The sequence below is a fragment of the Mercurialis annua genome, linkage group LG1-X, assembly GCF_937616625.2.
Source record: "Mercurialis annua linkage group LG1-X, ddMerAnnu1.2, whole genome shotgun sequence".
NCBI lineage: Eukaryota > Viridiplantae > Streptophyta > Magnoliopsida > Malpighiales > Euphorbiaceae > Mercurialis > Mercurialis annua.
Genome location: NC_065570.1, coordinates 48796660 through 48812630, shown reverse-complemented (window position 1 = coordinate 48812630; position 15971 = coordinate 48796660). Strand labels below are relative to the sequence as shown.

The following is a 15971-nucleotide window of genomic DNA, read 5'->3' as shown; positions in this document are numbered from 1 at the left end:
TTTAAAAAAATATAATTAATACTATGAATTTTTATAAAACAAATCTACTTTTACTATATACCCCTATTTGATGTAATTACAAAAATCTCATTTAGTTATAGATAGTAATAAATACTAGCTTGTAAGTGGATTTTAAATAAAAATAATACAAAAAAATTAATTTTAATTTCTTTTAATTTATTAGAAATGGATAAAAGTTTTGAAACAGAAAAAGTAGAAAAGTGGATAACTCTATTGTAACGGAATGAATAGTAATTTTAGTTAATTCTTTTGTCCACATCAATTATTAAAAAGATCTCCTTATACTAACCACTAAAAATTATATAACATCTATGCATTAATATATATATTACTCATACTTTATTTAATCATTACATTTATAAAACAAAAGAACTCTTAAATCTGTTAAATTAAAGAACATATTAATTAAGAGATTAATTGATCTTCTCTAAAATAAAAAGATTAAGGTGATCCAAAAATACACTTGAATTTGACATGGACAAGGAAACAAAAAAAAAAGTAAAAGAGAAGGTGAACTTATAAATTAAAGATTTGGCAGTGAATGGTGGTTAAACTTTGGATAAATTGTTAAACTTCGATTAATTTAGCTTATTTCTTTTATATAAGTCATTTTCTGGATATCATAATTCAGAACTTATATTTGCGGTGATATGTTCTTTGTGAGTATAAAATATAAAAATGTAAATAAGTTTTGAACAAAAGAAGGGTCTTCAAATTGGGCCGTATTAGAGTAATCCCACATCGGTTAATGAAGATTAATCAGATAAGTATATAAATGAATACACGAGTGCGCTAAATCACGACCTTACTTGAACAGGATCTGTTCTATAGGCTCGTACTTCTGCATCCTTTATCACTAAGGAGACAGGAACCTAAATCTGGTGGAAGAATCTTGACCGTTGGATCAGAGCGTGATTAATGGCTATGTGATTCTTTGCGATCATAAGGCTGTAGAGGATCGTTTCCTTCAAGCTTTGGCTGGGAGGGATGATCCTTCGGTTGTCTGACAGATTTCCTACTTTTTTCATCCAAACTGTATTCTTTTTAGGCTTAATTACTTAAAAACCACCCACCTTGAACTTTTTTTTCGTTTATACCCTGACCTAGAAAAAAGTTCATTTATACCCTGACGTATGTGTTTATGTTTCACCTCTACCCCGAGGCACTAAATTAACCTCTTTTCATTAAGAAAAAAGTTTAAAATAGTTCTTCATTTTTAACCTAAACTAATTAGAGATTAATTAGAAATGAATTTTTCTCTAAATGAAGGTTTTTAAGTAATTAAGCCTTCTTTTTAGTTCTTGTTTTCTACTTTTTTTTTTCGTTTTTTTTTCTTTTCAAAAATGTCTAAAAAAGATGCTACATTCATTTATCAAAAGAAAAAATTTAATATTAAATGTATCAAAGCTATTCAATTGAGTTTACATTTTATGTTATATTTATGGAAGAAGGTTAAGTTAAAGAGATTATGTTTTTTTTAGATAAAGAGAATAATTTAAAAAAAAAACATTTTCAAGTTTTTAACGTCTAAAAATACTTTAATCTTTTCAATTGTAATTTCCTTTTAATGAATATATTTTAGTTTTAGATAATTATTCTATTTGAAAATAAATTTATAAGAAAAGAACTAGCAAATGAACTATATCTCAAACTTATGTGTTTCTGACAATATTATACTAGGGTCGTGTAATTCATTTTTTATAAATGTTTAAAATCCTCTTTTTAAACAATAAAAAAGTTATTTTCCTATTTTTTTAATCTAATTAAACATTCTAATTTCGTCAAGTGTAGTCTAATTTTAGTAGGTATTTTTTGATTGAAAATAATAAAAATTAAGTTTGGTTACTGTTGGAAAAATATAAAATATTTAATCTTATCAATTTGGATAGCTGGATATAACTAAAAGATACTCGTTAAAATTAGTTTATAATTGATAACATTAAAAAATTTGGTTGGAATTAAAAAAATATAACAATTATCTTTATGATGAATAAGCTTTTTTTTTTTTATCACGAAAAAAAAATATGAACTAGTAACACTTTATCTACTAAATTAATTTAAAATTTATATATATCTCTTTGAACAAAGGGTCAACACGTCCTCTGAACTTGTGACACGGGGTCATTTAATTCAACTTATATTTTTGTGAGCAACTAACCACAAAATTCTTTATTTTTGAGTCAAATAACCTCATAATTTATATTTTTATTTTAAAAAATAGATTTAGGATAATTATGTCGCAACAATTAGGGAAGTATTTAATTACTTTTTTACATCCCTCATCTCCGATTTGTATTTTATGCGTTTTAAAAATATAATTATAGGATTATTTGACCCAAAATTGAAATTTTTTGAAGTTAGTTACTCAAAAAAATATAAATTAGCTTAGATGACCTCATATCACAAGTTCAGAGGCGCGTGGCTCCTTTATTTATATCTCTTTTACTAATAAAGTGTTCATTTTAATAATATATTTATAAAAGGTGGTATTATTTTATAGCAACAATCCACAAGAAACACTAATTTGCTTTCTTTTAATAGCATAATTTTTTAATTAAAAAACTAAATCCCAATTAGAAGACAAAAGATGTTGCTAAAAATAAAATATTTTCCTCCTTATCAATTGTTGATTTGGAAAAAAGTCGCTCATTTATTTATTAAAATGCGATGCTTTGGTGAGTTTGAAACCATATTTTGTGACGGAAAGAACATAAAAGTTTGAATTAAGTCATTAGGTGAAAAATTAAGGGCATTCTTTGTACATTATCCGTTTGCTTTAAACAAATCTGAGAGTCTGTTTAATAAATGAATGAAGATAAAAGCAAAAGGACATGCATGCAGAGGGTACCCTAAAGGAAGAACCTTTCACGTGACGTGCACAGTAAAAAGAAGATATTTTCGAGAAAAAGACACCACTTAAATCAGACCAAAATGTTGTCGTTTTCAAATTGCATCATTTCTCTCTACACTTATATATTTCTTTTTCATTTGTCTTGTAGTAGCCTCTCCACTCTTCCACATACTAATGGTCACTTTTTCTTTTTCAATATTTTACAGTTAGATACACAAAATAATTTTCCGATAAAAAATACCATATGAACATAATAATATTCACTTTGTTTCGGCATTTGTATCATATTTCTCTATCAAATTATCGCACAATGTAAATAGTTCATATTATAAAATATATGTAAGTGTGTCGCAGGGAGTGTTGGTGTTTCGTGGTGTCCTTCTAATATTTTTGTTGGATTTTGTGTTGCAATGAAATCTCATTATTTTTAAGGGTTCTTACTTAAATTTATGGAGGTTTTTGAGTTTTATAATTGATATCTGGAAGTGCAGGAACGAGCAGATTTTTCAAAATGCAAAAAGGAACGTTGATGTGGTTATTTTTTGTTCCTTTTATCATTCGATCTTTCTCTACAAATCTTGTAATAGGGTTTTTGCGTATTTGGGTTTGGATATTTTTATAAATCTTGCTTGTATTTTATTTTTAAGACCTTGACTTTTTTTGGCCTTTTTTTATAGTCATAGCTTTTAGTGTGCCTTTTAGAGCGTGCCACTTTTTGTATGAAAATTTTAAGTAAGGTTTTTGCTTTGTTTTTTTGTTTTAGTAAACATATTATTCATAAAAAAAAAAATATGTAAGACATGTTAAAATTTATTTACTTTTTTGTTTTTTGATAATTTGGGGAGGGGGAGCGCTAGTGGGAGGAAACGAATCCACGACCTAGCGGTTTGCTGCTTAGCGCTTATAACATTTGAACTATAGTTCATTGGTAAAATTTATTTACTACTCCACTAGTATATTATAAAAAATAATACCTAATTATTAAAAATATTTTATATATAATAAAATAATATATTTCTCCTGTCTAAAATTAGTTGTTTCTCTTTTTTGTTATTTGTACTTGATCATTTTTCAAGTTAAAAAAGAGAGAAAAAAAATAAACATAATAAAATCAGGAATTTCTCAACGAAAACACAAACATTCAAAATCATAATTAGACACAAATCCATTACACGTTAAAATACATTCCAATCCATCACCTTCCTCTAATCTCTCTCTCAGAGTCTCGCTAAATATTCATACAGATATATAGCAGAACCAGAAACAAAGCAAGAACAGCTAAATTTATTCAATTAATTATTTTCATGTCATTTAATGACAGAAAATAACTTTAACCTCACGCGGCGAAGAACACTCGTGCATCAGAGAAGGATTATCATGAGCATAAGTAAAGGTGGCGGGACAAGCATGTTTAAAAAACTCCGAATAACTCGAACCTCTGCATGTCTGCGGGCTATTATAATGATTCCGACAGCACAGCTCATCGGTACCAAACGCTTCACACCCACTTTTACACGCCACCACCGGACCATGACCGCCGGGGTACCTCATCTGCAGCTTCTCCGGACACGTGGCAAGAATATTCGCTCTGCACCCAACTACAGGACAGTTACCTTTACCTTCATGGGGAGTAACCGTCATCGGAATGTTAAACCCGTCGACTAGAGAGACTCCGTAAGATGAGAAGTCATTATGGCCATGGTGGAAGGTGAGCTGAGCTAGAGTTGCAGGGGTGGCGCCGCCGAGTCCATTGCATTCGATTCGGCGATCGCAGTCTCCGGTGGCGCAGTGGAAGTAACCGTTGTGGTGGGAGCAGCCGGTTCTTGCCCAGATCCGACCGGACCAGTGGTGGTTGGGGACGGGGAAGGAGCGGTGGGTTAGGGTGTTGAGAGGGAAGCCGCCTTTTTCGAGGACGGGGGAGCCGGCGTTGGGCTGGATGGCTGGGTAAATAGTGTAGGGGCAGTTGTTGACTAGGGTTAGAAAGAGCGGCGACTGTGCTCCGGCGAAGGAGATAATGGTAAAAAGAGCAGTGAAGAAGAGAAGTAGAGGAGTAGGAGTAGACATTTTTGTTTGTTTGCTGAATGAGAAGTGGAGGATGGGCATGAGGATGGTTCTTATAGCCTCGGGGTTCAGTACTTAGTGCCCATTTAAGCATGCTTTGTTCTTTTCCCTCAATAAATCAAAGAGTATTTGTCAAAATATTCTTTTAAGAAAAACTATTTGTAAAAAATAAATCTGAATTTGAAAATGTATTTTTTTTAATTTATTATTTATTCTGAAAATTTATAAAGATTTCCTATTTTATTGCACCTTCACCTTTTAAAATCACCAAATAACACCCAAATTATCACTTTTAACTTTCAATTGCCCCTTAAAATATTAAATTGGCCTTTTTTCACTGAAAATAAATTCAAACCTATTTTTATATTTTAATTCATATTCTAAATAGTCATCAATGTTTAATTTTCAACAGTAAAACTATCTTTCCTAAACTTTTAAAAATTAATTTTTTTACATTAAATATAAATCATTCAAAGATATCATTAAATAACTATACAACCAAAAACCGCCACTTACATTTTTCGGTCACCGCCATCCATCCATCGTCGGAAAATAATTCGTCAAAAATTAAATAAATATTTAATATTTTTTTATATAGTATATAATTAAATATATTTTTTGTTTAAAATAAATTTTAATTGTAAACAAAACGACACTTGACTCAAATCCAAAGACATTGGCGAACACATGTCAAAAAAATAAAAAGAAGGAAATCAAAAAGAATTCAAGAGGCAAGCGAAACGACTCGCCTAGAAGACAAAATGACTTGCCCAATAAAAGCTAAATCAAACAAGACATAAATATCAAGACTTTAACTCACTTGCGGAGGGCTGATAATGGAAACTAAGTTCCTGAATAAAAATTATGAACCGAGTCATACAGGATTTACTCATCCGAATGAATCCAAAGACTCACCCAAAATGAATGTCCAAAGATAACAACACGCGAGTCCTAGAGGTCTTGCCGAAACTGAAGACTGCTCAAGAGGATTCGCCCGAATCCTCAGAAAAACCGAATTAGGTAGGATTCGGTAAGATTCCGAATCAAGTACAAAGCGCGTTGCTAAAGGACTTGATTACACGGAAACGAAATAAACATTCTAGAAAATCAGATCTTGTGGAATCACTTACCTATTTGGATACATATTCCTATTTGGGAAGATAATTCTATTTAGGAAAACACTCCTAAATAGAACTCTTATTGAACAAGGAATGCTCTTCCTGTTCAAATACATAAAACTAAATGAAAATAGAATTGGGTAAAGAAAAAAAAGGGTTACCTAAGTACCGAGTATCAAATCATTTGATTCACTAAATTTTAAAGGAAATAAAAATAAAATTAGAATCATTTTTGAATTATAAACACTATATGTATCTAAATTTTCACTGTATTTTATTTTAATTGCTGAATTTTTATTATTTTCATTTTAGTTACTAAATTTTATTTTATTTTCAATTTGATTACCAAATCTTCAACTTTGTTGCCAAATTTTGATTTTTTCTTTAAATTTGACTATCAAACTTTAACTTTTCTTTTCAATTTGGCTACAAAAATCAATTGCCACATCATCTTTTCGGACCTAAAGATCTCAGCTGAAATAATTTTAAAGTTCAGTTACCGAAAAAAAAATAAAAAATCAAAGGTCGATAACTAAAATGAAATATAGTGATAATTAGGTACCTCCAATATCTATTACCCATTTTTTTTCATTATTTAGTTTGGTTAAAATTATTTAGTTTGGTTGAAAAAAATTACATGAAAATAAGAATGAGATCCATCTGTCATAGTAACAGTGTGCATTCAGTTTAAACCGAATTGATCCGAACCAAAATTCCCATTTTTTCCAAAATCAAACCAAACCGGTCATTTTAATTGGTTTTTCAATTTGGTTTGGTTTATGCTAAAACATACTCGAAATTGTTTTCGGTTAAAAATGAATTGAAACAAACATCTGAAATTTAGTTATCATATCAAACCAAACTGAACAGATTTTATATATTTGGTTCAATTATTCGGTTTCATTCGGTTCTTGCGACCTGTTTAATAGAAAGCACTGTTCTTCATATTCTCCTAATCAGAATCATTTTTAATTTTAATTTTATTATCACTCATATTCTCCTCTCATTCAAGAGCCAAACAGACCCTAAATCTGCAGAAAATACCAAAGAAACATTCTATAGGCTATAAGAACTTAAAAAGGTGAACTTCTATATGAACTTTTCACCCATAGGATGAGAAGATAAAAGACCGTTAATTTTAAGGGTTAATTACATATAAAATCACCACTTTTACACGAATTTTCAAAAATAACACGACCTTTAAAACGTGTCAATTCAGGGCATCACCTTTCATTTTTTTTCAAAAACAACATGGACACATTTTTAGATAAAATTTTGCTGACTTGGACACCCAATAGGAGTGCCACGTGTCATGCCACGTCAGCAAAAATGCCACTAAAAATGTGTCCGTGTTATTTTTGAAAAGAAATGAAAGGTGGTGCCCTGAATTGCCACGTTTTAAAGGTCGTGTTATTTTTGCAATTTCGTGTAAAGGTGATGATTTTATATGTAATTAACCCTAATTTTAATCGGGCAAGACACATGAAGAAAAAGGAGAATTTCATGATAGAAATTTGCAATGCATAATCATCAGTGCAAGCCATCCATACGAGACAAAATTGTTTGAAGAAACAATACTACAAGAGAACATGTTTGTGCTTAGCAACTTCTGTCCAAGCTATTCATCCAAGCTAGTTAACTTCTACACAAGTCATGTTGAACAAGAAAAATTCAAATGTATAAACATAACACGTAATATATACTTGTGATCTGATTGACACGCTCATTTTGTGAGAATCAATAAAACTCTTGAGTTCAAGAAGCGACTCTATATATATGGCAGTTTATAACCTTTATCATATATGCATCGGAATGAGCTACTCGATAGGTAGCTAACGGCTCAGTGGATCTCCTAATGGATCATATAAACAAAATACAATTGCAAAACAAAAAACAAAGGACATGGCACAATCACTCTAAAAGACAAAATTAGCAAGTATGTCAAAAAAATTATCATGGACACAATGATAACATATAAGAAGTCAACTTATAATGAATAGAGCCAGATTCATAATCTTTAACATCTCAGCAATGTAATTAGCATAGGATTCCAAACCAACTTTAACAAACAATTCTTACACTATATTCAAGTTTCACAATGATTATCAAACAAGTATTGCATAAAAATGCTTCACATGTTAAGTTTCTAATTCGCTTAATTATAAACCGTCTCATGCAGAAGATGAGTAGAAAGACTCTCACCCGCCTTCTCCTTGTATGGCTGTTACTCGTAGCTTCTCTACAGTATTTCTCCTTCCATATCAAAGTTCAAGCTACAGAATCAGGTAAATCATATCCCTAGTCTCTTTACTATCATTAGATTGTTATTGTTCTCTAGGTAAGTAACTTGATAATACTACTAGCCATACTAAGAATGCGAAAAGAACAAACTCAAAGAACTTCTGATGTCGATCTTATCTATCTTTTACTACCACAGCTCATTTCAAACTTGAGGCCGCACAACCGAGCTCAAGATCACGCAAAGCAAACATCTGGCCATCCCGGGTTAGAAGTTCAATCTTTCAAAATGTAAATGCATTTCATCTTAATACAATGTTTGATACCAACATTTGCATCTATTCAATGACATAAACATAGGTCGGAGGGAGGAAGATTCAAAAAGCTCCATCTGGGCCCAACCCAGTTGGAAACCGCAACCCGCCAACAAAGCCATGAATCAATCAGCACTTATTCAGCAACAGCGAGTAGACAGAAGTTCATAGTACTTTCTTAAAAGTAATAGGTCAGATATATTCATTTAGATTGGAAATACTCTGATCCCCGAGGTTTTTGTTCTTGTAGAAAACTTAAACTTATCTGAAGAAACCTACATCCGTGAGACTGCAACCATTATCCAATGAAGAAGCTTTATATGCTTTTAATCTCTATTTTTCTATGTTAATTTTTCCCCTCTTTTAGACCAATTTTTTTTTTCAGCACAAACTCAAAATAAAACAGGAAATCAAGACGTTCTCAATTTATTTTTAATGACTTTGGTCAGTTTAGTTACTAGGCTCACTTTCCCTTAGTAGAAAGGCGCATCTGTCACTCATATGACTAATTTCAGCCAGCTAAGATGGTTACCATAAAATTTGAAAGGCTGAAATGAAATTTGAACACTTTCAATTAATCTCCCCTATTGAACATTCCAAACAAATGAAGCACATAAAATCTTTCATTTTATTTCAATGAACAAACCAAGCATACTTAGTTTTGCATTTAAAAAAAGAAAATTAGTTGAAAATAAACATATGCGGCACAAAAATGAAGTTTAGCAGACAATGAATAAACAAAGTACTTAACTAATTAAGTGTTCAAGCCCAAGAAAGTATAGTGTCAGCATTATAATGGGAATGATCAGTAACCTACTTTATTTCCATCATATCAATAAGACTCCTAGTTAAACAATTTCAATGAAAACACAGCTGCCATGAAAATGAACCGACGGCAAGGCAACTTTCATTACCTTGCTGAGTCAATACTTTATAATCAGGCAAAATTACTATAATTGAACTTTAATTGAATCAGCCAACGTAAAAATGGCACTATATATCAGCTAAAATACATTTTGTTGAGATATACAGGACTTACCAAAAACTACAATCATCAGATTGGTATAAGTCTTTTATACAGCACGCTTTCTCTTCGATCGCTTGCTTCTCTTTGGGCGAGAAATATCTGGAACCTGTTTGCTTGAACTTGAAGCATATGCTTCTTCTAGAACTTCGTCATCCTGTCAAAGGTCTACATTAGTTCTGAACTAAAAAATCTGAATTGCAATAAAACTTGCATTTGCAGATCTAAGTGAAGTAAGATATCAACAAACGTTGATATTGTTAGCCTCTTAAATAGAAAAGCATACTAGATTAGTTATGTATAATTGTATTTTTTGCTGAGGTAGAAATTCGAAACTTGTTTATGCCTATGTTAACTGTTCAATCTTGATAGGCAGTTTGAGCTCTATAAATAGTTTTTCATTCTGGAAATAAGACTTATAATGCTTTAATCCTTTTATAATCCCGTTGGTCATAACGATTTATCTTCACCTATTTCCATCCAGCTAGATAATTGTATGTCTCTTCTTTCGGTCTCACAATCAGTGGATGCTCATCAAAGACTTGCAAGCACACAGTGCACAACTAAACTTAGTCTACTCCCAATTAGTTTACTTTCATAGTGAAGGTCATCACTCTCCAACTGTGGAGCAGCGGAACCCACCAACTGCCAGTTCAAAGTTAATTCATGGTGATGATTACGCTAGGACCGGGTCCAGCATTGGGAATAACTATTGTATTTAATTATTTATTTCCTGGACTCATAACCAATTCACAAAATATAAGTTCATGTGACCATTAACAGGAAGACTACAATTGTCATTTCTAGCACAGTAAGCATGCACAAGAAAGGTCTAAACTTCCCAAATCTCAAGAGGACCTCTCCTTGATTAATAGACTGGCATGTAGCACAGAACCTGTAAATTACAGCTCTCTCACGCAAAGTTCCATTTTCTATAATACAGCAATCACGATGGAAGTTTCCTGGTAATGACCCATTACTAAAAAAACATGGGAAGGTAGAGTATTACGTCCTATTTTACATTCTGTTAACACCCGCCAATCACAAAATTGTAAATTACTTATCTTTGTATCACCACATTCAGCAATTCTAGGAACTAGAAATTAGGATTTACCTTGTCCTTGGTCTCTTCATCAGATTCCTCATCAGAACCAGGTTCAGAATCAAAATTCTGGGCCTCGTCACCTGGAAGTGCCTTGCTCATTTTTTTCCTCTTTTCTTCTTCCTTTAACTGCCTGAACCTGCCAACCACATCTTTGTTTATTAAACACTTTTGAGGTAGCAGAAAGAAGAATCAGCTATGAGTAGAATGCTTACCTATCACCGCCACGGGCTGGCTGTGCACCTGATCGTTTTGCACGTCCTGCAGTGATGATTCCACTTGCATTCTCATTAACTAGAGGCTTTGCACCACCTAATTTTCGTAACCAGACCTGTTGAGCAGTGCTGAGAACGTTGTTGACAAACCTGAAAGCCACATGATTAAGTTTACAGATTAGTGATTAAACGAAGAACTGACTGCACACCTTGTGCTTATATAGGTCCATCGGAAATAGCTTCACAAGGACCAAAATAATTAACACATATCCTAATGATTCTGCTTTAATTTTATAAAGTTTGCTTTGCTAGTTTCACTTTCTCAAGAAAATGCAGAGGTATTGCCTTATTTAGGGCAAAAATCTGAAAAAAAGAATGCCCAAAACAAATGCAGGACCAAGTTAAGATGTTGGGGTACTAAAGTAGTAAAAAATAAAGATTTACTAATGCACACACTGTCACCACCAAGTGTGTTGTGGGGATCATTATTTTGCATGGTTTTTAAAATATGCAGTCAGGAAGTGTCGATATGGAATACAGGCACAGGCACTAGAATAACCAGCCAAATGTATCAAATACACTATTTCTGGTGACTATAGTTAGATGTTCTCTAACACTAATAGTTGCGCTGAATTATAAAATTGAATGAACGCCTATGAAGCACAGACACGGGTACAGACAGACACGGGGAACAACATTTAAAAAACCGAGACACGGACACGGCGAGGACACGGCAAATTAGTTATATATTTAAATAAATTTAAATCCTCAAAATTACATATAAATATATATAATAAATTTACATATTATATAAATCATATTCAAAATATACACCAACGAGCTATAGCTTAAATGATTGCTGGGCAGCAATCTGGTACGCCGTGGTTTCAATTTCTCTCACAAACGCTTACCCTCCCCAATTATTAAAAAGAAAAATTCATGATTTACTAAATATAAGTAAAATAAGATTTTTAAAAGAAGAGTGATTCATTAAAACTATCTTCAATTTAAGTTTTAAACACTTAATCACTCCCAGCGTGTTCCCAGGAGTGTCTCGGGCGTGTCCCCATGTTTCAACAGTAAGAACTGTCGGGACACGTATCTTGTCGTGTCCCATACATGTCCCCGGTGTGTCCCCGTGTCCGCTCTTGCATATAGCACCTCCAATAAGTGTTGGTGCTTCATAGACGAAAGCACATGATTCCGTGCATTTATGAAATTTGAGTTACTATAAGAAAATAGAAAAAGGAAAGAAAATCACAGCACAAATTAGTAGTACTGCAAGTAATATAAACCCACTTAAAGGCTGCAATTAGTTTTACTGATGCAACACATGGATGAATTTCAAGTGATGCGAAATGATACTACTGATTAGAAACCAACCAGTAAATGGATAATCCTGATGGAACAGACAAGGAGAAATAACCAATCATGAGCGGAAGAAACTTGAAAATAAGAAGCGTGTTTTTCTGAGCTGGATCATCCGTCTGTCATAAACAAAACAAAATACAAAGAACATCAGGAAGTCACTGGAACAAATAAGCAAAAGGGACAAAATGTATCTGATCTACCTGGGGAGGTTTCATTATCTCCATTGAAACATACTGAGAAGCAACAAGGAGTACAGGTAAAACCAGGTAAGCTATAGTGTCAGGCCAGCCCAATGGTGGATGGCCATCCTGCATGATACATATATAAATTACCAAAATAAGCTCACAAGTTTATAAAGGAAACTATGAGCTTGCAACATCATAGTAACAGTAAGATATTGCTCAGTACTAAGTAGATTTATTTAATTTCCTAGTTAGCAGAAAGCATATATAGGTCACCATAAAATGCATAACCTACTTACTGCCATGAATAAAAATTGGACTCTCAAAGATATGAACAAGCTCGACAAGCAGGCAAATCAATCCAAAAGGTCAAGTTCATTATCCAGTTTCCTCGAAACATTGCCTCACTTTTCTTTCAGCCGTCAATTTTAAACATTGGCCAAAGTATTCTATTGATGAAAAGACAAAAAAAAATTAATAAGTGTTTGCCCGGTAAAAACATCCTTTTAGTATCATAAAGACCACCTAAGAATCCGAAATTCCCAATACCTTGAAATGGAACATGACAACATGGCAAAATAACTAATTATTCTGCTCTTCTAAGACACTTGGAATATGATCCAATAAATGCCTCTTTATGCTTGAAATTTCCCGAGGACGTAGCAATAAGTTACCTCCTCAAAACAACAATAACAGAAGAACTAAAGTGAAACTAGGAAGGGGATATAACCAATTCCTACAATCATTTCTCTATACTAAGCTAATTTAAAAAACTGCAGGAATGAAGTATAACTAATCTTCAGAATATCTTGCTGAAACTATTTAAGCAGATTAATAGACCACCAGCTTACTTTATGCTATTTTAAGACAATCAAGGTTGCATCCTTGAAATTTCAAAGATGTACAGCTTAATTAAGTTATGAAAACTTATGAGGAATTAAATGTTTAGTATAGACAACATTTGAAAAAAGAACATTTAGCTCATTATTTGAAAAAAAAAACAAATTATTACCACAAATGGAAAGAGCCAAGAAATTCCGGCCCCACTTTGTCGAGCTGCAATTGTAGTAGGCCCACCCAAAGAAGGAATCCAAAAGAATCCTTCTGTCAACAGTCCCTATAAGAAAAAGGTTTGCAATTATTAACAATAAATTAGAATGCAAAATCGTACATATCCGTTGTCAAATAAAAAAATCAGATCAGCCTCTTAAGTACCTCATTCGCTACATTTGAAAGAGCTTGATATAGTCCAATCCATACTGGTATTGTAGCCAGAGTTGGCAAACAACCTAGAATGAAACATTTTTAGGATTGTCACCTTATAGCGCATTCCACAAATAGATTGCAGTAACCACTGTATAATAAACACGGATGCAAACAAAATAAACTAGACATGCATATGGCATGGGTAACTCATAATTGTAGCGGACGTAAATGCAACAATAGAAAGATCTTGCAATAGGAATGAAAGATATAAGAAAGGAAAATACCGCTAAAATAAACAGCAAAAACACTGGAAATCAATGAATGCAAAGTCATAATTTATAAATCTATAAGAACCGTGTTCATTCATTTTCATACTATATTAACCAGTTTTTTAGAGACTGAATTACAGTAAGTTGAAAGAAAGAGAAAAACTAGTTACCTGCTAATGGATTAACCCCAGCCTGTTTATACAAACGTGATGTCTCGAGTTGTATTCTCTCCTAGAGAAAGAATTTAAAAAAAGCCCAAATTACTTTATTGAAGAACTAAACTCATCACAAATTGAATAATAAACGCAATAGTCCTAAAAAATTACATATAATCCACATAATATCAAATGTGCCACACCTGATTGCCTGCATATCTTTGTTGAATTGCTTTTAACTTTGGTTGAAGGTTTTGCATAGCCAATGTCGATTCCACCTACACACACAAAAATTAGTATAAAAAAATGTACAATAAAAACATCCAATTAAACTCTGATCCAAACAATTACCACTGAATAAACAAAATAGAGCAAAAACTCACTTGTTGCTTTGTCAAGGGCAAGGTAGCAATTTTGACAAGAATAGTGAGTAATATAATAGCAAAACCATAGGAGTAAGGCACATGAACAGCTGATATTCCATCCTTCAACACCTATAAAAAAACAAAAAGAACAAACAAAAATAAAAACATATAATTTTATGAATTAAAATTAAATCAGTAAAAACTCCAATACTCGAAGAACTTACGCACATTGAAGCTTACGACTCTGAGTATTTAAGCAGAAAAACATGAAAATTGACTACATAGAGTAATTTATTATAGTTACCTTGAGCACGAATTCCATGCCTTCAGAGATAAACCCAAACCAACCGCTATTTTTCTGCACAACTGTATCAGTCGTACTAGTAGCAGTAGAAGCGGAATCAACGGCGACAGCAGCATCGGCGAGAGTATAGAGAAGGCTTTCAGCTTTAGTAATGAGAGAATTGAAATCAACGGAAGAAGAAGACGGAGGAGGAATTATTTCATGCAAACTGAACTGAACTTTAGTGGAAATGAATCTCTGGTTATTAGGAAGTGAGAGGATCCCATGGCGAGAAAGCGACGGTGAACGGAGAGGTACGCCGATGAACGACGGAGATGAAATTAGGGTTTTGGCCATGGGAAGGAAGAGACGGGACGGTTTGGAAGATTAGTTGGATTTCATGAGAGGTGAGTGGTGGTGGTGGAGATGGAGCAAGCGTAGAAAAAACAAATATTTTTTTGAATTATCTTATTTTTTTTCCGTTTTAATTTAATTTCTTTTTTAATGGTTGTTAACCACCAAAAGTTTGGTTAGCGCGCGTTTTTCATTTAATTTATTTCTATTTTTGCCTCGTGGTATCTTTGTTAGCCAGTAAAGTGTGTTCGTGATTAAGAATCATTATGCGGACTTTTTATTTAAATCTTTTCACAAATTTAACATAGAATCAATTGATATACTAAAAGTTATTCACTACAAAAGACTTAGATTGGTGGATTATTTTATTAGTTTGAGGTAAAGATTATGATTAGTAGTCTAAACCAAAAACATGTTAAATATGAAAGTGATTAGAATGTGTCATAATCAGTGACGGATACATAATTTATTTTCAAGGGGGTCCAAATAAAAAAAAATTAAAAGATAATATCCTTTTAGTTTAAAAATTAATAATTTTATTTATAAAAATTCGTAAATTGTATATTGCTAAATACATTTCTAATTTTATTTACAATTGAAAATTATTTTTCGGTAGTTATTGACTTTAAATACAAAAAAGTTATATTGCATTTTTAATAATCTTTTAAAATGTGATTCTTATTATATCTTATTTATTAAGAGTTATAAAATTAAATTATCTATCAAAAAGAAATTAAATAATGATGTCTCTGTTTTCAAAATAAAATTATTAACGATATAGTGAAATATCTTACTTTGAGAAAAAAAAAATATTTTATTAATAAATAGACATAAATGAAAAG

The 15971-nt window shown here is 32.1% G+C and overlaps 3 protein-coding genes and 1 non-coding gene across 5 annotated transcripts; 2 read left to right on the top strand and 2 right to left on the bottom strand.

The window, feature by feature from the left end:
- Nucleotides 1–820: 820 nt before the first annotated feature.
- Nucleotides 821–1034, top strand: LOC126666420 (small nucleolar RNA U3). The gene has a single exon (XR_007637921.1). It is a non-coding gene; the product is annotated as a small nucleolar RNA U3 (small nucleolar RNA).
- Nucleotides 1035–3990: 2956 nt separating this feature from the next.
- On the bottom strand, nt 3991–4984 carry LOC126655664 (osmotin-like protein). Its single transcript, XM_050349915.2, has one exon. It carries the CDS (start codon nt 4973–4975, stop codon nt 4184–4186), a length of 792 nt encoding a protein of 263 aa, XP_050205872.1. The 5' UTR covers nt 4976–4984; the 3' UTR covers nt 3991–4183.
- Nucleotides 4985–8080: 3096 nt separating this feature from the next.
- On the top strand, nt 8081–9182 carry LOC126655685 (CLAVATA3/ESR (CLE)-related protein 46). 2 transcript variants are annotated; one of them, XM_050349946.2, is made up of 3 exons: nt 8081–8336; nt 8489–8556; nt 8650–9182. In XM_050349946.2, the coding sequence occupies exons 1-3, from the start codon at nt 8150–8152 to the stop codon at nt 8725–8727; spliced, it is 333 nt and encodes a 110-aa protein (XP_050205903.1). In that variant the 5' UTR covers nt 8081–8149; the 3' UTR covers nt 8728–9182. The 2 variants fall into 2 exon arrangements, with proteins under 2 accessions (XP_050205903.1, XP_050205894.1); XM_050349937.2 differs by having other exon boundaries at nt 8489–9182.
- Nucleotides 9183–9482: 300 nt separating this feature from the next.
- On the bottom strand, nt 9483–15243 carry LOC126655654 (inner membrane protein PPF-1, chloroplastic). Its single transcript, XM_050349904.2, has 11 exons — nt 14797–15243; nt 14511–14621; nt 14331–14405; nt 14143–14203; nt 13713–13786; nt 13510–13614; nt 12516–12623; nt 12328–12431; nt 10945–11094; nt 10742–10868; nt 9483–9784 (listed from the first exon to the last, which is right to left on the bottom strand). The coding sequence occupies exons 1-11, from the start codon at nt 15130–15132 to the stop codon at nt 9677–9679; spliced, it is 1359 nt and encodes a 452-aa protein (XP_050205861.1). The 5' UTR covers nt 15133–15243; the 3' UTR covers nt 9483–9676.
- Nucleotides 15244–15971: the final 728 nt, after the last annotated feature.